The sequence below is a fragment of the Dipteris shenzhenensis genome, chromosome 23 (genome assembly GCF_047967505.1).
Source record: "Dipteris shenzhenensis isolate YYH24624 ecotype China chromosome 23, Dip_SZ_1.0, whole genome shotgun sequence".
Lineage (NCBI taxonomy): Eukaryota > Viridiplantae > Streptophyta > Polypodiopsida > Gleicheniales > Dipteridaceae > Dipteris > Dipteris shenzhenensis.
In genome coordinates, this window is record NC_141618.1 from 30,716,074 (window position 1) to 30,743,197 (window position 27,124).

Consider the following 27,124-nt stretch of genomic DNA (forward strand, 5'->3'; position numbering starts at 1 on the left):
TAGGATGGCATGGGAGACCTTGACCCTTCCCACACAAATGGGGAGTCCCAACATCATAGACCAAGATTTGCAATGTAAGGCCTTGCTTTGCAAGTTTGTGGTGGTTAGAGGTTTTATGCCTGGGGATGAGCCATGGGTTTCTTTTTTAATTCATTACATTTAGACTTGCAGCCCCACCTCAGGTGGAGACTGGATGGACAACACCAGATGGATTTTCACTTCAACCCGTCATCTTAGATCTCCTTCCTCCCCACTTATGGTCACTATTATGAAAGCTTGGGATAGCTTCAGACTTACCCTTTGGAGAGGTCCTCCCTCCTCTCTCAAATATATTGAGAGACAACCTATCATGTGGAATGACAATTTATTTGATGAGCATTGTAGGTAGCTTGGTTTGTGTCATTATATGCAGTGGTCCAAGTGGGAGAGGCCCTGCCACTTTAATAGGTTCTTGGAAAGCCTTGAAAAGGCTTCCAGAAGATTGTCTCAACAACAATTGGTCAGTCACCTTAGAGGAATTGTAGGGAGGATACTTTTGGTGAGCAGGGTGTGGCGTAAGCTCCCCACGAGATGTTGGCACTAGAGCAAGAAATATAGCTTGCCATAGCCTAAAGCATTACCCCAAAGTCTTTTTCTGCTTGCTACCTTTGATGACATGAGGACCGGCTCTCGGCCCACGGATGCCACTCTACAAACGTCTAGGTTCCTTTATTTGTTTTTGATAGGCACTTCATTGATATTCTTGGTCATTGGCAAGTGAGCAGCTAAGGTCACATTATGCAGCCATGCCCACTGCTTTGGCCTTGCCCTAGTCTCTCACTATGAAGGGCATGTCCCTTCACATATAGGTAATCCTCTCTACCTTGCTTATTATAACATGTGTTAGGTCGGATTCATAAAAGCTAAATTGGATCTATATGCAAACTTCTTGACCAAGGGTGGAAGCCTTGTCTTGGTCCAAGATAAAACCCTCAAGATGATGATTCTAGGGAATTGAAGAAGGATTGAGCATTACATTCCATCACACCCCTTTAATGGGAATGTCCTTCCTCTGCGTCAAACCAAGAGCTAGTCGGTGTTTCTCGAATAGCTCTTTACCGAGTGGTTTGGTAAAGATGTTTGCAACATTTTATTTGCTATCACAATGCTGCAGGTGTGATGTCACCAAGTAACATTCTTTCTCTGATGAAGTGATCTCTGACATCAATGTGCTTTGTCCTGGAGTGATATACTGGATTTTTGGCCAATGCTTGAGCCGATTTATTATCACAGTATATTGTTGTTGGCTTTGACTCATCAAAGTAATCTGTTTCTGACAATAGTCTTTTGAGCCATATAGCGTCACATGCACCTTAGTGAGTGCTCTTATTCTGCTTTAGTCGAAGACAAAGAAATAGTTGGCTGTTTGTTTGACAACCATGATATAGCACCTTGACCAAGGAAAAATGCATATCCCTGTGTCGATCTCTTGGTCCCATGATCTCCAGCATAGTCACTGTCACAGTAACCATGCAACCGTGGATGACTTCCTCTTTATTCTATCCCAAACTGTCTTGTATATCTGATGTATTTCAAGACTCTTTTGGCTGCATTCTAGTGAGACTATTTTGGATTTGCCATAAACTGTGCTAGTGAGCTTACTGCATAACAAATATCTAGCCATGTGATTGTCAGATACATAAGAGATCCGATGAGCTGCCTATAGTATCTGTCATTGACTGTAGGCTTTTCTGAATCTTTAGTAAGTTTCAAACTCTATTCTATGGGAGTGGCTACAATCTTGCAATCTGCCATATGAAACTTTTTCAGGAGACTATCAACATACTTGAGCTGACTCATGAATGTGCTATCTGAATCTCTCCAAAACTCAATTCCAAGACAATAATGCATAAGTCTAAGATCTTTCATGTCGAACTCTGCAGATAAGTCTTGTTTCAATTTTCTGATGATGCTATCCTTGCTTCATGTCACAATCAGATCATCTACATACAAAAGTGCAATAGTAATGTCTTCCTCTTGAACTTTGTAGTAGAGAGTATGATCTGCATTTGGACTTCATGTATCCTAGATCAGCAAAATACTTGTCGATTCTGCTGTACCAACTTTTGGGTGCTTGTTTTAAGCCATAGAGACTTTTCTTGAGATGGCAAGCCTTATTCTCCTTTCCTGGTTCAACATAACCTGTTGGTTGTTGCATGTAGACTTCCTCGTCTAGATAACCATTGAGAAATGCATTCTTGACATCGAGCTGATACACATTCCATCTGCTGAGTGTCGCTAGTGATATCAAGAACCGTATGGAATCCATCTTTGCTACTGGAGCATAAGTTTCATCATAGTCTTGACCATATTGCTATGCAAATCCTTTTGCAACTAATCTGGCTTTGTATCTCTGAATACTACCATTTGGATTGTACTTCACTTTGTATACCCATTTGTTTGCTATGGCCTTCTTTCCTAGTGGAAGGTCGCATAATTCCCAAGTATTGTTCTTATACAGAGCATCCATTTCTTCATTCATAGCAGTTTGCCATTCTGGCTTGTCTACTGTGTCTTTGAAGTACACTGGCTCTTTTGTAGCCATGATGGTAGTCATAAGAGCATAGTTGGTGGTTTCCACCTGAATTGCTTTGCCTTTCTGAGCATATGTCAATCTGGCTGGTGGTTTGCTTTCCCTAGTAGACCTCTGAGCTGTTCTGGCTCTGCTTGGGGTATTGTTGGAAAATCGTGCTCTTCTTCATCAACCTGTTCTGTAGATGACTGTGAAGTCGATGCTTCGATCTCCTATGTAGGTGAGATTTTTCATTCTGATTCCTCATCAAAGATTACATCTCTGGAGATAATGACCTTGCGGTTGATGGGATCATACAATTTGTATGCTTTGCTTTAAATATGTGGAGATGCCCAATGTGTGGCTTTTGTCTAGTGAATGCTTCATAAGGAGTCATACCCTGTATCGGTTTGGTAGGAAGCTGATTAAGCAAATAGTTTGCACTGGCTATTGCTTCTATCCAATACTGATTCGGAAGATGCTTTTCACTAAGCATTGCTCTAGCAAGTCTGTCTGCTAAATTCCCATTCTTCCTTTCAGCTCTTGCATCTTGCTGAGGAGTATCTGCACATGTGAATTGTCTTTGTATGCCGTGATTTTTGCAAAAGTTCATGAATGTTGAGAAGACATGTATTCACCTCCTCTATCTGATCTCATGACCTTGATCTTTTTGCCTGTCTGGTTTTCTACCATGGCTTTGAATTTTGAAATCTGGAAAACACTTCAGATTTCTCTTTCAAAAAGTAGACCCAACAATATCTACTGTAGTTGTCGATGAAAGTCAAGTAGTAAAGTGAATCATTGATGCTGCCAGTCATGCTGTCGGTCTGGGCATAACCCCATACATCTGTATGAATCAATTCAAGAATACCTCGTGCACGAGAGGTACTTCTGACAAAGTTGGTTGGCTTTTTCTTACCAAAGCAGCATGCTTTGCAAACTTTTCCAAGAAACTGTAGCTTCCGAATCCCAATTGCCATATTCTGATTCCTGAGATCTAACAAATACTTGAAGTTGACATGACTATATCTCTTGTGCCATTTTGCAGATAGTGGCATCAGTTGTGGTTGAACTGACATGGCATGCTTATCTGGTATTGTAGCTAGCATTCTGTATAAGCATCCTTCCTTGATACCTTTTGCTACTAGCTGACATCTTTTGGATTTGTCTCTGATAGTGCATTCATCACCATTGAAGATGACTTTGTAATTGTGTTCTGTCATTTGACCTACTGATAAAAGGTTCTTGCTGAGCTTCGGAACATAGAGCACATCTTTGACTAATCCTTTCATACCAGTGAAATCGTTCATAGGGATAACACATGTCCCTTGTACCGGCGGATTCGGTGTATTGTCTGTTGTGTAGATGACATTTTCCTGTCCTTCTAATGGTTTCGTCTCTGTGAACCATTCCTGATGATTTGTCATATGAGATGATGCACCGTTGTCGATGTACCAAGGATCCTATTCCACTTGGTCGACTTGATAGCTGAAATCCTCTTTGGGATTGAAATTAGTGTCTAGGTACACTGTATCAGTCTGATGCAATTTCTCACTTGCCAGAAACATATTTCCATGTTCATTTGCAAAATGACTATGACTAGAATGTCCACCATGATGATTTCCTTTGCCTCAGGAATTCCCTCGATTACTACTGGATTGACCACCTTGGTCGTACTGCTTCTTGCGGCAATCTCTTTCATAGTGTCCAAACTTGTGACAGTAGTTGCACTGAATGTTTGACACATTGGTGGATGCATTCCCTCATCCTTGGAATCTTCCTCAGTTGGAATGATTTCCTCTGTGCTGATTCTGATGTTGCTGAGGATTGATGCTGATGCTAATGCTGATTCTGACTTTGATTCTATTGATGATGACCACCTTTTTGGTATGATCTACCTCTGCCTCTACCTTTGCCTCTACTTCTCTCTGAAGCTGTGAATGCCTGATCATTAGAATGACCTTTATGTGCTTGAATTGCCTGATCCTGAGTTCTTCACCAAGTAGAACTGACTAAAGTTCTTCCAGTGTTGAAATTTGCGGTTGGATGGCAATACTCTGGACTAGATTCTCGTATCCCTCTCCTAGTCCATTCAGAATGACTTGAACCATTTCTGCGGGGTTCATAGTCTCTCCTGCTGCTGCAAGTTGATTGTTGTAGTCTTTGATGTAGAGTACATAAGCATGACCAATTTCACTGTTGTTGCGAAAACTCTGGTTGATCTGGTTTCTCAGGGTGAGAATCCTGGATGTGTTCTTAGACTCGTAGAGAGCTGCGCACATATCCCATGCTTCATTTGCTGTCTTGACTGTGTTGAGCTATCCTATCATGACATCTTGCACATTCTGCTTGATCAAGTGATAGGCATACTTGTCTCTCTTACCCATTCTGCTTGAGCTTGGGCAATGGCAGGATCTGCTACTGGTGCGAAACTGTTTGTGTAGATGTAGATCTTGATGTAAATCTCGTTGTTGGTGTTGTGACAACAGATGGAGTAGAGCTACTGGTAGCTGGATTGTCTAATGGTCTAGGTGTAGACCCATCGACATACTCCCATTTGTCCTGAAGTACAAGAATGGTCTCCATTCGGTATTTCCATGTACCGTAATTGGAGTTGTCTAACTTAGCAGATGCCTCCAGATTGAGGTTGCTAGTCCACATGGTGCAAGAAATGTACTCAAAAGTGTCGTGAAAATCTCTGTATGAATCAACTGCAAATACACTAACTATGCCAAGTGAAATCTCTATACCGTCAGTGAAGATAGAACTGCAATATATAAAATCTGATCTATATTACAAGGCTTGTGGCAATGATGTCGGGAATAGCCAAGAGGCTTATAAGGCTGAAATGATGTCCACGATGCCGTGAAATAGCCGAATAGGCTTTACAATGGTGGCATGTGTGTGTGAAATCAAATGCTATGTGCCCACTGAAACAATCTACAATGCCTCTAACTATGAAGTCTGCTCACTGAACTAATGAATGTAAGGTTTTAGGTAATGTAATGATGTGAAACCGTATGTGAGCGTATGGACTGACTCCGAGTAGGTACTAGTTGAGAATTTCAGGCATGGCTTAGATCGGCAACTTGGGGAAATTCAAAGAGTCCCCTCTATGGCGATCTAGTCTACTCTGATCTAGATCTAAACCAATTGTCAATCGATGAAAGAATAGCAAATAATTCCTTTTCTTTTGTTCTTTTTAAGTACTAGGTCAGATGCATCGATGTAGAGGCAAATGTGCATGAAGGAAGAGGTTTTGTCAATGAGGCTCAAATGTGAGTGTAACTTGCATCAAAATGTGTGTATGATGTGACGAGCGCGTAGAGCACAAAAAAACGAGCAACTTCCCTTTTTGAAGCGCCCTCAAATTCTTCCTGGATCAAGAGATACGACTTGATCTAGGTGGAGGGGCAAAAGGAGTGCAAATGGTACTCAATGATGATGTTTCACTATGAGTCACATGCAGTGATGATGTGGCATTGTGCCTAGCAAGAGGTGTGCCAGTGGAGCTGTGTGCTGAGGTGGTTGGAGTGGTCACATGAAGTGATTGTGAAGCACTGTGTGTGCCTGCAAAGGTCAGTGCTGAGTGGACTACTGAGGTGGCACAAATGATGATGTTAGCAAAGTGACATGGCACTGATGACATGGCACAGGTGACGTGGGTTGCTGACATGGCTGATGATGTGTCAGTGCTGATAAGATGATGACATGGCAGTTGGTGATGATGTAACCAGACGACGTGTCTGTGCTGATGTGGCACAACTGACGTGGTTGGATGACGTGGTAGCTGAGGATAAGATGATGACGTGGTAGCTTCAGAGATAAGATTTCCATGTGGCAAAAATCTAACCAACCAATTTAACCGTGGTTCACTTGACTTAACAACAGTTAGGGGCCAACCTTATCTGGTTCACTAACCAGGGTTAGGCTAACCAACCCTATCCACTTCTAACTAGAGTGATGCTACCCGGGTTACCTTGACACAAGGTGGGTGTGGTTTGAAGAGTGCCACGTGGCCTTATCTACCACATGGCAGTTTCTCTGTTAGAGAAGAGATGCAAGTATCTTGGTTGACGGAGGTGACGGACTGAACGATGGAGATGGCGCCTTGGAGCTGCAGTTTCGCTTTGCTTAGTCGTTGCAGAAAGGCTGAGAGGTCGATTCGCGCAGGGTATCACTAGCATTAGAGGGTATGGGATCCCTTAAGCTGTCGGTAAGTGCCATTAGGGGAGGCGTTACTAGGAGCGAGCGTTGAATTTTTGGAGCTCTTTCTTCCGGGTGCCATCATCTTGAAGCATGCAGGTCGATGCTAAAGCTTTGGAAGAGCCTTGTTGCAGGAGGATCATCGGGTTGAGCGAGCTGGAGGCTGAAGCTTGTTGAGGAGGCTGAAGCTCCTGAGGATCAAGGTGCTGCTTTGGGAGTTTGGAGCTTGGGTCGCGGGCGTCTTTGGTGGCTATGAATACAAGCATATGAGAAAGGTTTCAAGAAGGATAGAATGATTGTTCCATTCTATCCTTCTTTGGTGGCTATGAATACAAGAAGGATAGAATGGAACAATATTCACTCATAAAATGAAACCTTTCTCAAAGAACTGAATGAATAGATGGTAATGGACAGAAATCTCTTCCTCCACTTAGCAGAAATCTCTCTTTCTCTTTCACACAAACTCTCTCAATGAAGAAATTTCTCTCAAAGGATCTCTCTCCCTCAACTAAAATCGAAGAACAATACAAGGAATCACTCAATCTCACATAGACGGAAATCTCTCTCAATGAACGGAAATTTCTATCATCAATGGAATGAAAGAATGCTCACTCAATGGAAGCTTCTCTCACGGAAGAGAAAACTCGATCTCAATCTCTATCTCACTCTCACAAGGTGGATGGCGCCTCAGCGGAAGGCAGAACCATGCTCTGATACCATGACAAAATATGAAGAGGGGAGAGGAGAAGAGTGGAGATGAGGAGAGAGGGCACAGCTAGAGAGCACACCACAAATGACTAATTGTACACTAGATTTAGTTGAAAAAATAGAATATATACAAACCCATTTAGGGTTCGGGTTAGGGGATCTATCCCTTTCCTTTATAGCACTCTATAAGGTTAGTACTATGCACATATGATCACGTGATGGTGCTATGCACACATGATCACATGATGTTAAGCGTTAACTCTCAACACAGGTGTCACATTGAGTAGGAGTGTTGAAAGAATCATGGTTTGTGGAGAACTCTCTAAAGGTTAAAGAAGAGTGCAAGCATATGATTCTCATGTGAAGAGACACATGTTGGGTACATGAAATGGGCCTCATAAATGCACTCACATGGAATTTGGCCTTTGTACTAGGTGGCCAAAGATGTAAAGAGGTGTGTGGATATGGATGTAGCCACAATGTGTGGTTGGAAACCAAAATGGGTGGAGCTCTTGGTTGTATGCAAAGAGCCTATTGTGTGGTCGCACCTCTTACTCAAGCTCCTTGCACATTTATACATGTAGACTTCTTCTCTTGCTGTACAAGATTCTCTTACTCTTCAAGTTTTAATGCTCTAGCTCCCTCTTTCATTGCGCATACTCTCTAGCTTTGAATTCGAACATTTTGGTGTTGCCTTAATTCAATTATCAATCTACCTTTGATGAAGTACAAGTATGAAGAGACAAATAAAGTGAGCGTAAACTAGACATTGGTTTGAAAGTTGAATTGATTGGCATGATGTAAGACTTTTGATATCAATTATCAAGACATTTTTCAAAAAGTGCAAGGAAGAAGAAACATGCCAACTTGAATTGTTGTAGCACTCCTCAACTCAAACCATCATTCTCCCATCCACATTTCTACAATGAAGTTTCCTTGGATCTTTTTATAATCAGTATTGTTTTAAAATAAGGGATAATTTATGTGCTAGAGCCTAGGATTGAATTTGCTGGCTATAAAATATATGTGTCCATGAGGAAAAGAGGGGATTATAAGGGAAGCACCTCACATTTGTGAAATATGGCTATAATCAAACTTACACATGATGTCATAGATAGATACTGAATGAAAAGGCTCCCATGTCATGCACACACTTTGGTCAAAAAGTCCATCTAGGATAATCATGCTAGTTGCAACTAGTAGAGTTGTAGGTTTACTATAGTAAGACACTTTGGATGAGCTTTGGCATTGCTCCATTCCAATGAAAAGACTCCATGGCATGCACATGCTTTGGCTTGTCGCAATCGATGGAGCTCCATGTTCATTTACAGAAAGACTTTTTACAAGACTTTCGGACTTCTAAAGCTAGGGGGCTTCAAGATGCCAGGCTTTTGAAGGACTCTTGGCATGAGGATGACATTTGGCCTTGAAGCACACGCTTTGGTCATTAACTACATCTACTCTAGTCAAACTTTTTACATGACTTTTGGCCTTGCTCCACTTTAATTATCCAGTTCTTCAAAAGTTCTAGGAGAAAGCTCTAAAGCTAGGGGGTTGTAAAGAAGTGGGATTTTTTGAAGGACACTTTGCTCTGTGTGTGTATGTGTGTGTGTGTGTGTGTGTGTGTGTGAGAGAGAGAGAGAGAGAGAGAGAGAGAGAGAGAGAGAGAGAGAGCAAACTTGGATGTTGATATATCCTTCAACATTTTGGCACATACTTTGGTCAACGATGACTTATATTCTAGTCATTCCTATTAAAATCAACGGAGCTCCATCTTCACTACTACAAGACTTCTTACATGCTTTTATTGGGCTTTTTGAAGGACTCTTGAATCACATGCTTGGGCCATTAACGACATCGAGTCTAGTCATGCCTGTTGCAATTGATGGTGCTCCATGTTCACTACGGCAAGACTTTGATCTCATGCCACTCCTTGGTCTCACGCCATTGCAATTGTCAAGTTCATCGAAAGTTATAGACTAAAGATGTGGGGCTTTTTGATCGTGAGAGAGAATTGTAATTTTCACCTGTTCCTTCGACTTGTATTCAGCCATATGCAAGAATCTCAGGTTTGCGAATTAGTGTTCTCGAATTATGGCTTCTACACCAAGGTCCTTCTTCACTGCAATCCTTCTTGTTGCCTCCGCCGTCCTCCTCCACGCTGCTCCTACTACTGATCATCCTCCTGCGCTACTACACAACACCTCCTGCTCTCCCAGGCCGCTCTGTGGTGACATCAGCATCCCCTACGATCCCTCCTGTGGCCTTCCCGACTACGCCATCCTCTGCAACTCCAACACCCCCTCCTGTGGCCTTCCCGACTCAGGCCAGTTTCAGATCCTCTTCTTTAACATCGGCGGCTTTACTAATCACTTTACCATCAACGCCTCAACTCTTAGAGCCAGTTCTCAGAGCTGCAACGATACACACAGTTCCCCCTCTGCGATATCTTTCACACTCACCAACAGAGCAGGGCCCTTTGCACTATCGCCTTATAATAATTTTGTAGTTATGGGATGCCGTTCCTACGGCAAATGCAACGGCTCGAGTAGCCTATCCGGTGGTCTTAGCTATTCATTTTCTTGTCAGCCAGGTTGCTTTGAAGATGTTTGCTCCCTTCAGAGTTGGGACCCTCATCCTGATTACAGCTTCGCGAGCTCCTGCTGCTTCTCTTCGCTTCCAACCGGATTGACACAATTATATTTAGAAGCGGCTGCAGATTCGGAAGAATGTGGAGTGTCCACGATATTCAATCTCGATCCATTCCGCACGGAGTTTTCGACTAATTCATATAGTCTGGACATCATATGGGGCATCATCTTTGAAAGTACATCTCAGAATTGCTCGACTGTGAGCACCACACCCGGATATGCTTGGGCCCAACATGCCGTTTGCATTAAGGTCGACAATTTGAACGCTTATGCCTGCTTTTGCTCTGAGGCTCCTGATTTTTACGTCGGAGATGGATTCAAGAACGGAACTGGATGTCATAAACTCCCAGTAAGTCTTCCGCCGATATATTCTGGAGAAATTGGCTTACTTTTGATAAGTGATTTCTTGCCTCTATCTGTTGTGGAGCACTGTAAGAAACTTTTCCTAAGCGCACATCTCTGACATTTTATTTTCCTTTTCTCAGCTACGTTGCCGACAGGCGTCGTCGTGGCAATCCTCTGTTTCGTGCTTTTCTGCTTTCTAAAGTCTCGAGAGGCAAGCCGTAGGAAGCGAAGGTACTTCAGACTGCACGGTGGTCACAGATTGCAAGAGCTGCTGCCGGGCATTCAAGGGCAAGTAACGCCCAAACTCTTCGCAGAAGCTGAACTAGAAAAGGCTACTCATAAATTTTCCGAGACAATGAAACTGGGAAGTGGTGGCTATGGAACCGTTTACAAGGGCATCCTCACAGATGGCTCCGTTATGGCAATCAAGAAGTCTAACCGCGCACAGCAGCCTGGGGAAGCGGATCAATTCATCAACGAAATCATTCTTTGCTCCAACATCAACCACGGAAACATTGTTCAACTGCTCGGTTGCTGTCTCGAGGCACGAGTACCCCTCCTCATCTATGAGTACATTCCCAATGGAACGCTGTCGGAGCATCTGCGAGGCAAATTCGGTACTAACCTGAGTTGGGAAATTCGCTTGCAAATTGCGTGTCAAACTGCAGACGCCATTACGTATCTACATTCTGCTGCATCTCCACCGATCATCCACAGAGATATAAAATCTTCTAACATCCTCCTGGCCCACGACTTCACCCCAAAAATTGCCGATTTCGGTGTGTCAAGACTAAGGGCACTCGATCAGACCCATGTCTCCACGGCAGTGTTGGGCACGTTCGGGTACTTGGATCCTGAATACTTTGAAACTTTGCGCCTCACTGACAAGAGCGATGTCTATAGCTTTGGGATGGTGTTACTCGAGCTAATAACTTCATTGTCGCCAGTGGCAATGGGCAGCAATCTAGCTTTACTGTGTGACAGAAAGTTGAGGACAGGAGAGTTCTCTGAAATCATAGATCGCCATCTCGCAGCTTCGATATTGAGCGCACAAGAAAAGAGCTCTGTTTATCATTTGGCCAAGATTGCCCTCAGTTGCTTATCAATCCAAAGCGATAGCAGGCCGTCCATGAGAGAGGTTGTTGATCAATTGCATCGTATCCCATTACGCAGCTCAAGCTGCACGCAGCTCATTGGTCGTGCAATCTCCAACTCGTATGATGGAGTGAGCTCAGAAGAAGACGAGGGATTTCCACTATGTGTTACACATGGATTGACCACATCATCAGCCTCCGAGATTCGAGAATGAAGGGAAGATTTGTATGGCAGAGGATCTTGTGAGGGTGGAGGAAGGTAATACTTGTGAGGGTGGAGGAAGGTAATGCAACGAAATAGGAGCTATGATTGTGGACTAAATTGGATGTAGTAGATAGTGAGGTGAATGTGGTGACGGCAATTACTGTGCGCAGAAGATTAGAATGAGCCCCAGGGCCCGAATGAGCCTCTTCAGCCTATGGAATGTCTTGATAGTTGTTTTGCAATGCACTAATTTTATTTGCCTACCTTGAACTTTTCCGTTGATGTTTTTCTATGTTCTACATGGTTTAAAAGACGCCTTAGTTTTTAAAATTTTAGTGATTGCAATTGTAGTGATTGCTATTTTTTCGTTGGCCATGATCGCTGCATTATTCTTGAACAAAAGAATCACGATGGATAAATTTCAACGGATTTGGAGAAGCTTTCAAGAAACTAAAGTAAGGTGAAACATAGACCCAACTCTAGATCTCATCTTTAAAGAGATTCTTTCAAGCACGCTGTCACTAAAGAGAGAAGCTACCAAGAGCAACCAAGAGCAAGAACGCTCTCACTAAATGGAGGAGCTACCAAGAGCAACCAAGCATCTTATTTGAGAAGGAAGCCAACATCATCTTGCTAGATTAGATTCTTGGTGTATACATCTTCTACCATTTAGCTAGTTCTTGAGCCTACTTGGCCACCTAGACACATTGTATAGGAATTTGTCCTCTTCGTTATGAGCTTGGGCCCCGCTCCAAGGTGTTGTATTCTAGAAAAGGACAATATATGCCTCCATTTGGCAACAGGGGTTTTATCAAGATGTAGGTGATGCATTCGTTGTAGGCATTAGTTTCTCAATAACACCCCCTCAGGGTGGCTAATCACAAAGAGATCTTCTTCGAGCTGCATAAGGGTGGTAGGCTAAAGGGGAAGGCACAACATGTGCTCTCATGTTCTTGGTTTCTTAAAAGTCCAAGTGCTAGACCTAAAACAAAGGAAACTGGGTCACTAAGATCTATGATGATTCTCTATGTGCTTGAACTAGGCGAGCCTCACTCACATGCATGTGTCCTATCCTTGTAGAGGACTATCTCCCTCGCCTTTCTTCACTTACAGTACCAAGGCCACTAATTAGCAAGGCATTCTACTATTTTCTTGTTGTAGCAAGATGAAATATCAGATATGGACATTTGTTCAAAGCTTTGTGTGTGCCATGATAAAAGCGTCATAAGCAATAGGCTTAAACCATAGTTATGGCAGCTCTACTATTAGTGTAAAGAGAGAAAAGGAGACTCGAATGGAAAATAGGAGAGAAATAGAACCCAACTAATATAGCCTTTGTAATGAGCTTGAACAGCACCTTGTTAAACATGGGTGTCCCCTTTTTTCCTCCAACTTTCCTTATGCATTCAACTTTTGGATCACCAAGTGATCAAGAATCTACAAAGTTAATCTCATCTCTAGTCCTTAGATAACCTTTATCAAAGGCCTTTTAAAGAGCTCTCACTTGCATGCTATTAAGCTCTAGGAAGTATCTTTTACGTAATTATAAACATTAAACATAAAATTGAACATGTTATCTTATATTTACTAGTCCTCTTCCTCTTCTTTCATGTGGCACAACATTTTACCTTCCATTTCTCAATAAGTTTACTTGCCATCGTCTTCTTAGCCTAATCATAGGTAGTAATTAAATTGATCTAGCAACAAATAGACCACATAACACAATGTGAGCTAAGAAAAAAAGAGAAAGGTCACACTCACAAAAGGGAAATTTTTAGCAAATAAATGTACATCACCTTCTTATTTGCAAGAGCCACTCATCAAGCACCAGATTACTTATGCATCACAACAAGACAAAGCAACTATAGATGCGCCTAATAGATGCACAAAATAGGTGTCTACTAGCGCATCTATTTGCATGTCTAATAGCGGTGCGTCTACATTGTGTTTTAGATGCGTATTTAGATGCATTTATAAATGCATAGCAGAGTGAAAAATGTTACTGCAGGTTGATAAATGTGCATCACGGCTTTCCAAACATTGCCCATGATTACCAAAGCATATTTTTTAAAAAAAATATCAATGCTATGCACATGTCATAGATGATAATATGCTTTTTTCCAAACGCACATACAAAAATTAAGTGAGGTAAGGAGAATGAGACAATATATAAAATAGTTTTGCCAATATCAATGATGGGATATAGTTCGATCTCATCCTCAATGAGATCAACCCTTGCCAAACTATCTACTTCAATATCCAAACCAATGTGGAGATCCACAAATACATTCAGGCCACTACTACATATGCTATTGTGCTCATCAAAATCAGCATCACCAATGGTAGGCTCGTCCTCATGGGTAATGGCTTGAATATCTATATCTCCTATCTCATGATCATCCTCCTCTCTTGTATCATGATCATCATCATCTCCATGGCCACGATCATCCTCCATACGCTCCAAATTAGTAAATGTACTATACATCACTTTGGAACGTGGCATAATAGGTATGATGTGCCACCACCTATTATTACCCACCATTGGTTGATAGACAACCTAATTCAAACACAAATACAAACATGTTATTTTCCTTGCATATTAAAAAGTGAGTATTTTTATATATGTGTAAAATACCTGTTCACATTGTTGCGGTAGTACTAGTGTGTCCTTCTTGCTTTGCCAAAACTTTGTGGAGTCAATAGGTACAAAGCCACTTCCACGGCATTTGGTTGTTGCATTAGGGCACGACATCCAAAACATACACAAAGAAACGTTGAAAGTCAAGCTTAATAATATCTTGGATTATCCCACAAATTACAATAATCATCCATGGCTCCATTGGCTCCCTCAAAGATCGCAAAGACGCCACAATCTTGTGTGTTTCTCTTATCATCAATCCATTGTGTCCGAAAATGCTTGCCCTCACACTATATAGCATTGAACATAGTACACTACACTAAGACAAAATCAATTGAATAAGCAATCTAAACTTATGCATAACATTCTATATACCAACCTTTTCCATGTGGCCTCTAGCATACTCCCATTCTTCCATTGTGATATGCATCCCCTCGTCTCTCTCTCCTCTCTCCATTTCGTCAAGTAGCCAATCCACATGAATATCCTTTGGAAGTGCTCTTAGATGCTCATGATATTGCACACGAGATCTGTGGTGTGTACGAAAGAGGGCCCTTTCTCCTTGTCATCTTGCCTTTGCATCCTCGTATCTTGTCACCCATCTTTTCATCACATCACTATTAAGCATGCAATAGAGGTTTAGATTATTAAGCAACTCCGTGTCCATTACTTTGCTCTATCCTTTCCCTTGAGGCACAATAGAGGTCATCCTTAAACACTATATTAGAGAATTTGGGAAAATCCCAATTCCCACGAAATAAAATATAGTCACTTCAAAAGTAAAATTTGATGTTTTTTATTGAAACATTAGCTCCATTGAGGACCATGCACAATACTTTCCCAATTCCTAGAAACCCAAGCAAAAATCTTCCGTATGTTGCTATGGCAAAAGGCCTTAATAGATGTGAACATTTCTCCATGGCCAAAAAATTTGTTGATTTGCTAGTGAAAGAAAGATGTTTGTTGTTTTGTATGCATCAAAACCACAAACAAAAGCCAATTTATAGATGTTGCATTAGGAAGATTCATTGGAGTAAATTAAATTGCAGTATTGATATATGCAATAGGATTGTTATAGATCTTTGACATCCATCATATAACTGTGGTCTTCAAAAACAAAATTAAACTTGCAACAGCTGTTAATTTTTATTTGGTATATAAGATGTATCAAATTAATGTCAAATGCATTATGTTGATAAATTGCAGTATTGACATATGCAATAGGATTATGGTAGAGCTTTGACATCCATCATATAAATGTGGTGTTCAAAAACACCGTTCCATCACAATAGAGCTCATGAAACTCTCCATCACAATAGAGCTATAATCAAAACCATTAACACATAGCCAATTTTGCACCACATCGTTTAACATAATCATTAACAATTCCATACTAGTATTCATACTCACAAAGTAGCTCATCTCCGAAGGAGATATCCTTTATGGTTTGCACAGTAATGTAGCCATGGGCACTCAAATTTCCTTGTGACTTTTGAGCCCAAGGTGGTAGTTTAGGGACGTATACAAATATAGCATTTGTTCTTTCTTTATAATATATTGAGCTATTTATATATCCAGCAATGTTTCCATACAATACATTTCACATCTGTCAATGGCTCAATGAATGGATCTTCAAACATTCCATAAGTCTTCATCCTTGGGAAAAACTTGAGGAGAGATCTCCAAGTATCATAATCATACTTTGGACCATTATATACCATTAAATCTTGTTTTTTCTTGATGCTCGTATGTACAAAAAGACCATATCCTACCCTAGGTATTGTTGATTTCTTTACTTCATAATGGATGCCATCCATTTCGAACACGTGCTCAATGGGTATGGGCAATTTATGTTTCCATAAGCCATTGGATGTAGGATCAAAATTTGTAATAAGATAGCTCTTCATCTTTTCAGGACAATCTGCAACACCTATCATATGTTTAAAATCAAAGAATCATTCTTTTAGTGGAGGAATACAAACTCACATCACAAAGCACATAGCATTTTTTGGACAAGGTACTAACTCAATGTCTATTAATTCTTTCACAAAACAAATTGAAACATAATGTTTTGCTAGTCGAATCTAACCAAATAGTGTCCAAATATAAATCAGAATGTAGGTACAAATGTTTTAGTTGAGCATTTATGTCTACAACTCTAATTAACAAGATCACTCACATTCCCTAAGGGTTGTCTATGCAATAAAATTGAATCAAGTTTGCTAAGAATGCCCTTGTAGCATCGGTAGTGATTCCCCTTTCCTTGCATCCAAGAACCATAGCAAAGCGTTTTGCCTCACTATCTTTCAATGGTCCCATTTTGGCAATTTTTCCTAGCATGCATTCTTCCTCTTCATTCAATGTAACATGTTGAGCATGCACCATACTTCTTGTAGTAGGACAAGTCCCTGTCACTCTAGTTTTGGTTATAGGTGAAGTAATACCTTTCTCTGTGTCTTTTTTTGAACTACGAGTAGACATATGAGATTCGACATTCATCCTTTCGAGAACTTCTTTGTTTTTTTCTTTGAATTCAAGGATCACTGGTTGAAAATAATAGAACATATCATGCCCTTCGACAATCGGAGCTTGACCAAATCTGTTAGAAGAGATGGCACTGCGCACATCTACTGCATCATCTAGCATCTATAGGTACGGTAATAACTCATGAAGCAAAATAGAATCACCACAATCTATATCAAATTTTGTAGGGAAAATGCAATTTTCTGCTAGATTAACACAACCCGTGTAAGGCGAAACATCAATGAACACTGTTCTTGCTGGTTTGCATTCCTCTTTGAAACAACACCACACTCTCATTAATGGTTTAAACTCTGCTTCCACATTCTTCCTATCTGGTCGAATGATTCTACTCTTTGTATGCTTGTGGCAGCCATCGCACCCCAAACCATGAAGAAATGTAACTTTCTATTAACATGATGCTCCAAAGTGTCCAGCATGTGTTGCACCATGCCCTTTTCTCCTGCAGTGGACCAAATGCCAACATGGTAGTGATCAAGCAACCATTGTAGAAACTCTAAACACCCAGGACGGAGAACAAGCCAATGCTTCCCATTGTGCAAGCTCATATGTTTATTTGACTTCGAAAAACAACGCTCGAGTAATAACCCTTTCAAATCTATTATCACCGCTAGTCTTATTTTTGTTATCACCTCTTTTGACATTATTTCTGAGGGTGACATTATGTCTTCTCCTTTACCTTCTAAGATTTCTTCCTGCACCTTGGCTTCATACAATGACATTGCATCTTCTCCTTTACCTTCTAAGCTTGCATTCACATTTGTCAATGGAACATTAACTGCAGACATTGCATCCTCAACATTTTCAATCAACCATGTTGAGCTTGGAACTTGCATGCTAATGTTCAAATTAGGCACATAATGAATCATTGGATCAGGTGTCACATGTACAGGCAATGCTTCTAGCGATGTGAAATTGAGATGGCCAATATCTGTTGATAAACAAGGAAATGAAATTCATAAGTAGAAACAAAGTGAATATTGAGATGGAAAACCAAATTGTCAAACTTTAGGTTGTGTGCTCTCAATGCAATTTGTTTGTGTGAAAGCATTCATGTTTTTCTTTTTCAAAACAAAATTGGAATACTAAAAAAAAGAAAGCATTCATGTTCATATGCTTAGTATACCCCCTAAAGTTGTTGAATCTATACCCTTTCAAGTTATTTTAATCCCCAAAACTACATATCCTTACAATGCCAAAAACCTTTGCATAATAGATAGAGTGGAGTCCAACATTATCTAGCATTGCCCGAGTGTTCCCACTAAGAAAAGATTTGGCCAAGCGGCCAAAACATATTTGAGCATTCATATGAAGTGAATAAGAACATAAACAACAATTTACACTAATTCATTCATCACGATCAAGACTCAACACACTTTTTAACATTTATGAACTCATAAATAAATTTGGATGTGTATCACACTCCAAAGGTATTACAACATGCAAACACATCTTTTCATGAAATATAGAAAATTAAACATATTCAAGAATACATATGAATGTTTGAATTATGGCAATGAGATAGAATGAATTTCCAAGTAATATCAAAAGATCTTTGGAACAAAATTAATACATCATATGGAGAATATAGCAAGATAACATATGGAAAACATGAACACCATATAAAAGGACAATTTCAAGGACCTATTTCTTCCTCTTCTGTTTCCCAAAACTTTGAAGCATGTTTTTTTAAATGCTCACGTTGCTCTTCATTGAAGGGTTGAAGCTCTTTTTGTCCTGGTATGGTATCAATTTCTTTATCCCCTCCACCTTCAATTGTATCATCTTCTTTTGATACCCCCTCTATTGCCAATATTGGTTCTTGTAAGCCAGCCCATTGTCGAATTTCATGATTACTGTAAGCATATGTGCAACATATACTTTCAACCTTTACCAACTCCTCATAAGTCTCAACAACTGAAACAACACGCCTCTTACAAGAAAGAGACTCTATTGCAGCAAGCCCCTCAGAGAACAAGTCCAATACATACTCATCTTCTCGACAGAAACCCATGATCATGTCTTTAATGATACTTGAACGTTTTCTTTTCAAGGATAATTCAATGTCAAATTCATCATCCTCCTCCTCGTCATCATCATCCTCATCACCTGATTCTTCTGCACCACTTGATTTTTCATATTTTTCATCTGCAACATATATTGATGGCTTACATTGTGCATTGGTATAGCACTCAATATAGTTGAAATGCTTTTCCTTGCTTACCAGTACACAGGCAATTAAGCCATCCATAGATCCAGTGACAAATATATCTGTAGTTTCAAAATTAAGGCAACCGAAGTGTATTTTATATTGTCCGCATGCCTTATTTAATGCATTCTTCAAACATGATACATGATCCATGGTCAAGAACACCACAAGAAGGAATTGCACTGGGGGAGAAGCGATTGTCATCAAGCTTTTCAACAAACACTCAAAGCGATCCTCATTCCAATTTCTACTTGTGCTTGGTCCATACATTACATCCAAAAAGGCAACCCCTATTACCATTGGCTCTTGGTACACATTATGTATAAATTCCATTCCCTCCATGTTTGAACCGACTGTGTAGAACCTCCAAGGCCAGGTGGAATTCGGTCCATGACTTGCACCTTCACTTTGTCCCAGAATCCACCTCAGATACCCCTTTGCAGCATCAGGCAATGGTGGAGTTTCCTTGCCCTGTTGAAGCTTCACTTTTAACCATGAGTCAGAGCAACCACGAATCTGATGATACAATTCTGGAGTAATTTTAAAATGTAATCTGCACTCATCCCAATTTTTTAACATTAAAGAAGGCCGTTCTACCGATATAAACATATAAAGTTCTTCTTGTAGTGCAGCATCTCTCTTGATCTGCATAGCTCATCCTTCAATATCAAGAATCATGGCATCAGTCTTTGTTTTAGCTATGACTACTCTACCTTCCTTAATGTCATTTTGAATTTGACCAATTTGATCATCACTCAATCCATGCAAGCATCTAAACATTGAGACTGTGGGTTGCCTACGGCATTTTCCATCTTGTGAATATTTGCCTGCAATGTAATCCTCAAGGATGGAGATCCAACCATCATAAATGGCATCGCTTGTGATTATCATATGTACATCCTTCGTGGCAAAGCTATTGCCCAATGTTACCTTGCCAGTGTCAATGAAAGCCTGCAAAATATATGAATCCATTAGAATGCAATAATTAAGAAAACCGACTTGTAAAAAATTATTCATAATTAAAATCTGTACTTACATTCCAATTCTCACGATCTGGATGTCCTTTTGCAAGCCCTTGTTGTGCTTTCTTGGGTCTGTTAAAGAGAATCCATTGTCCCCTGACCTGCTTAAGTATATTAATATATGGAGATTGTCTCAAGATATTTTGAGACTCCAGGTTTGCCATCTTTGATATCTCCACACAAAAGCGTGCGGGACAATTCACTACAATCCTCGCTTAGCGGGTGCGATAGTAGTTCTTTCTTTGGGCCGTGCTGTTATCATCATTAGATGTGAATATTTTAGCAGCATATATTGAATGTTGTCCAGATAGTATCCAGTAGTGGCACTTGGTTAAATCCTTTTTATCTACCCTTTCCAGGGGCTGCTTTGTTTCAGGATGGAAAGGCATTAAATCCGCTACAGCAGCAGGAGGCCTAGAGTTATAACCGAAGTCTGCAGCAAGCTTCTCCACATGCTCTTTGTTCAACCCTCTATATACATAGCTTGGAGGAGCTTTTTGACATCTTGCAACTGGAATTGAAAATGTTGCATGCAACCCGAATGGGTAGTATTTTTCATATTCCACCAAGCCTGATGGTTTCTTTTGCCCTTTTTTTCCTATGACCTTTCCACTTGGCTCCAATTCACTACCACTGCTTCTTTCCACAACTGCTAGCATACCCTCTGGAGGTGTTCCTTCTTGTGGTACATCAACTATAGTTAGCTTTCCTTTCTTTGCCCCTTCTCTGCTACCACCTGGTGCTTGAACCATAGTCGATTTACATTTCTTTGTTCCTTCCCCACTATCTTCCCCACTCTTACGCTTCTTTAATGTTGCTGAAACTTTGCGATATGATTCAATGATTGTTGTCATTATGTGAATTTCATTTCCATCAATTGATTCAACACTTATCCAGCCTCTTGACTGCATGTTGTCATCTACATCAGACTTCATACAAGATGCTTCATAATCACTGGGATCCAAGAGAAACTTCTTATTTTGATTTATAATGATCAACAATCCAATATCTCCCTCTTTTCCAACCACATCTTTAGTGATTTAATGTACCGATCCAACACAAGTGTATGCACTTTTATTAGGTAACAAAACAAATAAGTGAACTCGTGTCAACTGTGCTCCCTCAATACTATATATGTCAAAGTACCAAGGTATGCTTTTTTCTGCAAATCCACTTACAACTTTCTCAACCTTCTTCACATTTGTGTCTTTCCTGTAAAAGACCCAAGCAATATACAAACTATCATATTTATAATCTTTAATGTTAGACAAAACACATTATCGATAAACATATCTGAAATAGAATCTAGAATTAACACTAGACATAGTAGTAGATTTGAGAAAGTACTAGATTCTAGGGAGATTTGGCCGCACTAGGGAGATTTGGCCGTGCGGCCAAATCTTATGGGCTTCTTTTAAAGCACTGGAAGGGGAGGTTTGGATGTGTGGCCAAATCATATGGGCTTCTTTCAAAGCACCAAAGTTTGGGGAGATTTGGCCTTGTGGCCAGATCTTGTGGGCTTCTTTCAAAGCACTAGGGTCTGGAGAGATTTGGCTGTGCAACCAAATCTTGCTAGCTTCTTTCAAATCAGTCAAATCTTTCTAGCTTCTTTTAAATCACTTGGGTTTAGGGAGATTTGGCCGTGCGGCCAAATCTTGCTAACTTCTTTCTAATCACGAGGGTCTATGGAGATTTGACTGTGCGGCTAAATCTTTTCAAAGCATGAGGGTTTGGGGAGATTTGTGTGCAGTCAAATCTTGCTAGCTTCTTTCTAATCACAAGGGTCTATGGAGATTTGGCCATGCGGCCAAATCTTTTCAAAGCACCCGGTTTAGGGAGATTTGGTCGTGCGGCCAAATCTTGCTAGCTTCTTTCTAAACACGAGGGTCTATGGAGATTTGGCCATACTGCCAAATCTTTTCAAAGCACCAGGGTTTGGGGAGATTTGTGTGCGGTCAAATCATGCTAGCTTCTTTGTAATCATAAGGGTCTATGGAGATTTGGCTGTGCAGCCAAATCTTTTCAAAGCACCAGGTTTGGGGAGATTTGGCCATGCAGCCAAATCTTTTCAAAGCACCAGGTTTGGGGAGATTTGGCCATGCAGCGAAATCTTTTCAAAGCACCAGGTTTGGGGAGATTTGGCTATTCAGTCAAATCTTTTCAAAGCACTAAGGTTTGGGGAGATTTGGCTACGATTTGAAATCTTTCTAGCATTTTATAAGTCACGAGGGTTTAGGGAAATTTAGCTGTGCAGCCAAATCTTGCTAACTTCTTTCTAATCACAAGGGTCTAGGGAGATTTGGCTGTGCGACCAAATCTTTTCAAAGCAATAGGATTTGGGGAGATTTGGTTGTGATGCCAAATCTTTCTAGCTTCTTTTAAATCACCTGGGTCTAAGGAGATTTGGCCATGCGGCCAAATCTTGCTAGCTTCTTCTAATCACGAGGGTCGAGGGAGATTTGGCCATGCGGCCAAATCTTGCTATCTTCTTTCTAATCACGAGTGTCGAGGAAGATTTGGTTGTGGCCAAATCTTTTCAAAGTAGTAAGGTTTAGGAAGATTTAGTTGTGATGCCAAATCTTTATAGCTTCTTTGAAATCACCAAGATCTAGGGAGATTTGGCTGTATGGCCAAATGTTGTATGTTTTGAAAGAAGCTAGAAGATTTGGCCGCATGGCCAAATCTCCCCATTTAAAATTTAAAATTCAAATCTTAAGATTCAAATTTCAAATCTGAAAATTTCAAAATCTTAGATTCAAAATTCAAAATTTAAAATTCAAAATTTAAAATTCAAAATTCAAGATTCAAAATTCAAAATTCAAAATCTTAGATACAGAATTCAAATTTCAAATTTGAAGATATGAAAGTCAAATCATATACTAAAGACCCTACTTTCAAATCACACTTCGAGATTCCTACTTTTATAGGACTCTTTCTTTCAAATCGTGGTGTTTTGAAATGGAGAAAATGGAGAACATGCAAGAATTAGGTACACTTTCGATTTCTTTTGTTTTCTTACTTGAATGATTGAGTAGCCATCGTAGAAGCTAAAGAGAGAGTAGCTGTAGCAATTGTAGAGGGAGCGTCTTGTTGTAGAGATCCAGAAATGCAGGATGGATAAGGGACTGAGCCTTCGAGGCTTTGCATAACATCCAAGCACGGACAAGGGCAAGAAGAGGCAACCGACAGAGCATGAACTCTACTAGCTCTATTGGTAACAATCCCTCACAGAGCGAGATATTAACATTCTCGCTGCTGCTGCTACTCTGGTACCGTGAATCCCGACCTGCTTGCGGGATATGCTTGCTGATGGTAGGAGAAGGAGAAACCGCGACGAGGGCGACGAGGAGGAAGATGGAGGTGATGAGGAGGAAGAAGGCGAAACGAGTCTTGCAGGATATGCCGGGCGCTCTGATGGTAGGAGAAGGAGAAACCGCGATGAGGGCGACGAGGAGGAAGATGGAGGTGACGAGGAGGAAGAAGGAGAAACGAGGCTTGCGGGATATGCCGGGTGCTCTGATGGTAGGAGAAGGAGAAACCGCGACGAGGAGGAAGATGGAGGTGACGAGGAGGAAGAAGGAGAAACGAGGCTTGCGAGATATGCCGAGGCTTGCAGAAAGAAACCGCGACGAGGGCGACGAGGAGCAATCCCCCCAAAAAAGCATGCTTTGGGGGGGAGGGAGCAATCCCCCCAAAAGCATGAAGAGCCAAAAAAAAAAAAAAAAAAAAGACCTCCTTCTAATCCAGCTATTGTGTGTGGAATCTATGGAGAGTTGAATTGGTAATGGAATTTTAAAACCTACATAGTTAAGTACACATTGCTAGGACAAAACTGGGATGGGGAACCTCCCGGGACCTCTTATTTTGACATAGTTTTGAATTTTTTTGCTTGCAATTAGCTAAGCAAGGGTGAAGGAGTGTTTTCCAAGAACTACCCCATCTAAGACGTTGTCCTAAAGCTCTCAAACCACCCTAGGTACACATTGGAGATCTAGGAAGGGAGAGAACAAGGTGAGCCTAGCACTTGATTCCCCATGAAGACGAATTCAATTCCTTCTCATAGGTTTACTTTTTATGCTTGGCTTAAAAGGTTTGTTTAGCTTTGCCTTTTAAAGTTTTGGTTTTTTAATAGTTTTAGATTTTCTAGTTTGCTTTTAAAGTAATAGTATGATTTTAAAGTGTAATAGCATGAATCATGAAAAGCATGTACGATTTTTTTGAAAGTAGGATCTCTACATTTGAGTTCAATGCTTCAAAGTCCTCTATATCTTGTGTTGAGAGGGGTGTAGAGTCATCCTCTTGCTCTATTGCAAACCCAATTATTATGGCCAATAGATGGGCAATGTAGCTTTTGCCATTATGGGTAGTGGATACATAATTGGTTAGCAGCAAGGATATCTGTTGAGCCCAATCTTGTAGTTTTGCTCTACCAAGGAGTGTAAGAGTTTTTACTGACATATAGTTTTTTCTCACTCCTAAATGATTGAAAATGTCAGCCAAAAACTTAGCTGCCTCTTTGCATATGGGGTCCATAATCATATCATGGCGTATTCTCCTGCTTTGTGACTTGACGTTAGGTGGGAATAAATCCTGAATTACAGAGAATCTTGCATCCAAATGTTTCTTTGGATATTCTTCTTGTGCATCTAGAAATGAGAAAGACTCCTAGATAGTGGATCTATTGAGGTAGATCTGTAAGGTCTTTTCTTACTCTCTGCTTTTATATGATGTTATGAATTAACAAATGTATCCTATCATAGCAGGTGTTGGTGAGAAGGATTTTAGCTTCTTAAAAAGGCTACCTAGTCCCTTTGACTGCAAGAAGTTGTAAGAATTGGGTGACAAGGCGAACGTTGAGACTCATGGCCATACAAGCTGTATTATTTCATCTCTTGCTAGCTCTTTGTTGGTCTAGTTCTCAAGGTGTTCTGCACCTGCATCTTGCATAGTCAATTGCTCTAGTTCAATTTTGCCTACCTCTAGTATCCCTTGGTTCCCTGGCATTTCTTCTTGGCATGTTGCATTAATTTTCTCATTAGTATCACTATCCAGAACCACTAGTCGTGGTTGTTTTGGTGTTGACCTCTGGGTAGGTGATTTTGCATTGTGTCCTTCTTCAGGTTGGTGATTTGAGGAGGGCTATTGAGGTTGAGGCTTAGGCCGTTTGGCATGGTGTCACTTTGCCGATGGACTTGTAGACCTTTTTCCCATCTTATTGGACTATCTTCACCTTGGCATTGCACACATGAATCAGGTCCTAGTTTGATAGTGCCAATATAGTGCCATGTCCAAGAGTTCATGTTTCTTTTGTGAGTGGCTAATGCATTTTACTCTTTTTGTGATGAGGGTGCTATGTGTGTGGATTTAAAAAAAGTATCTCTTGGGGATTTTATTTGTGCAATTTATTCGTGGTGCTTGAAACGTGTGGGTGCACTATGCATGACTAATGAGGTAAGAATTCCTCCTATATGCTTAATTTGCTAAGGGAATCATAGGGTAGCTAGGACTCAGTCATCATCTCTGAGCCCTAGGTTGAAATCGATTGAAACTACCTATATGTGCGAAGGCGTACATATGCTAGTGAGTGCTTGTGAAACAATCTAGTCCTAACAATGGAAGACTTGGGACCCCCAAATCTTCATTATTATTGGGGATGGCTTGCATGTTGATGTAGTAGCGCTTCAGTTGGCTCCCATTTATTGTTGTTGTGAACTGGACTCCATCTAGTGTTTCTAGCAGCACAGCTCCGATGGGATTCATTTTTTTGACTCTATAGGATCTTGACCTAGAAATTTGAGCTTGCCTTTATGGACTTTGGCATTGTACAGCAGAACCAGGTCACCTTCTTTGATGTCTTTGTCTTTGAGGTTTCTATCAAACCATGCCTTCTTCATTTTTCTGTTGTCATGGCATGGTAGGCAACTAATCTGGACTTTGTATGCTTCTCCAATTGGTAGAGTCTTTCTTTCAGTGATTCATGATCTCCCATGCATTCTTGTACTACTATGCGTAGACTAGGTATTACAAATTCTAGTGGGACCATAGCTTCAAGGCCGTACACCAATTGAAAAGCTGTATTTCCTGTACTAACCTTGAGTGTGGTTCTATATGCCCATAAGGATGCATTTAGTTTCTCTACCCAGTCAAAACACTTTGGTTCTACTACCTTGGTGAGGACAATACATAGAATTCTGTTGGTGGATTCGGCTTGTCCATTCCCTTGGGGGTAGTAAGGTGTGCTCTTTCTATGGATCACCATAAAGCCAAACAAGAGTTCTTGGATAATTTCATTGACAAAATGTGTGCCTCTATCTGACACAATTTCAATGGGACATCCAAATTGGGTGATCACATTCTCGTATAAGAACATTGCTATGATTTTGGCATCTACCTTTCTGATGTCTTTAGCTTCAGCCCACTTAGTAAAGTAATATGTGGCCACAATGATGTAGCATGCCCGTGTTCCTTTTGCTGCTGGATGGATGGGACCCACAAAATCAATCCCCCATTTCTCAAAGGGTTTTTGTGCAACGACTGTTGTTAAGGGATTGAAGTCTTTGTGTTGTGGTTTACAAGTTCATTGGCATACATCACAGCTTTTGACATATTCATAGGCATCTGGCCAAAGTGTTGGCCACCAGTATCCTGTGAGAAGTTCTTTTCTTGCTGTTGCTTCCCCTTGGAAATGTCCAGTTGCAATGCCTTTATGTGCTTCACTGAGGATTTTCATGATCTGATGTGACATCACACATCTCCTTAAAACCTGGTCCTTGCCCATCTTGTATAGTTGTCCTGCAATGAGTTGATAGGGTGCAGCTTTTAGAATTAGTTTCCTAGTATCCACTGCTTTCATTTCAAGAGGTGGTCCTCCTACCATAAAATACCCAATGATGTCTGCACACCAATTAGGCACAGTGTCTATTTGAAATAATGCAGCATATGATAGGTCATCTT

General features: G+C 40.7%; 1 protein-coding gene and 1 pseudogene across 1 annotated transcript; one reads left to right on the forward strand and one right to left on the reverse strand.

The window, feature by feature from the left end:
- Positions 1-9,559: 9,559 nt before the first annotated feature.
- Positions 9,560-11,809, forward strand: LOC147887245 (wall-associated receptor kinase-like 21). The gene is made up of 2 exons (XM_087394257.1): positions 9,560-10,514; positions 10,602-11,809. Exons 1-2 carry the CDS (start codon positions 9,560-9,562, stop codon positions 11,768-11,770), a joined length of 2,124 nt encoding a protein of 707 aa, XP_087250383.1. The 3' UTR covers positions 11,771-11,809.
- Positions 11,810-13,274: 1,465 nt separating this feature from the next.
- Positions 13,275-14,600, reverse strand: LOC147887246 (uncharacterized; annotated as a pseudogene).
- Between the last annotated feature and the right edge of the window lie 12,524 nt (positions 14,601-27,124).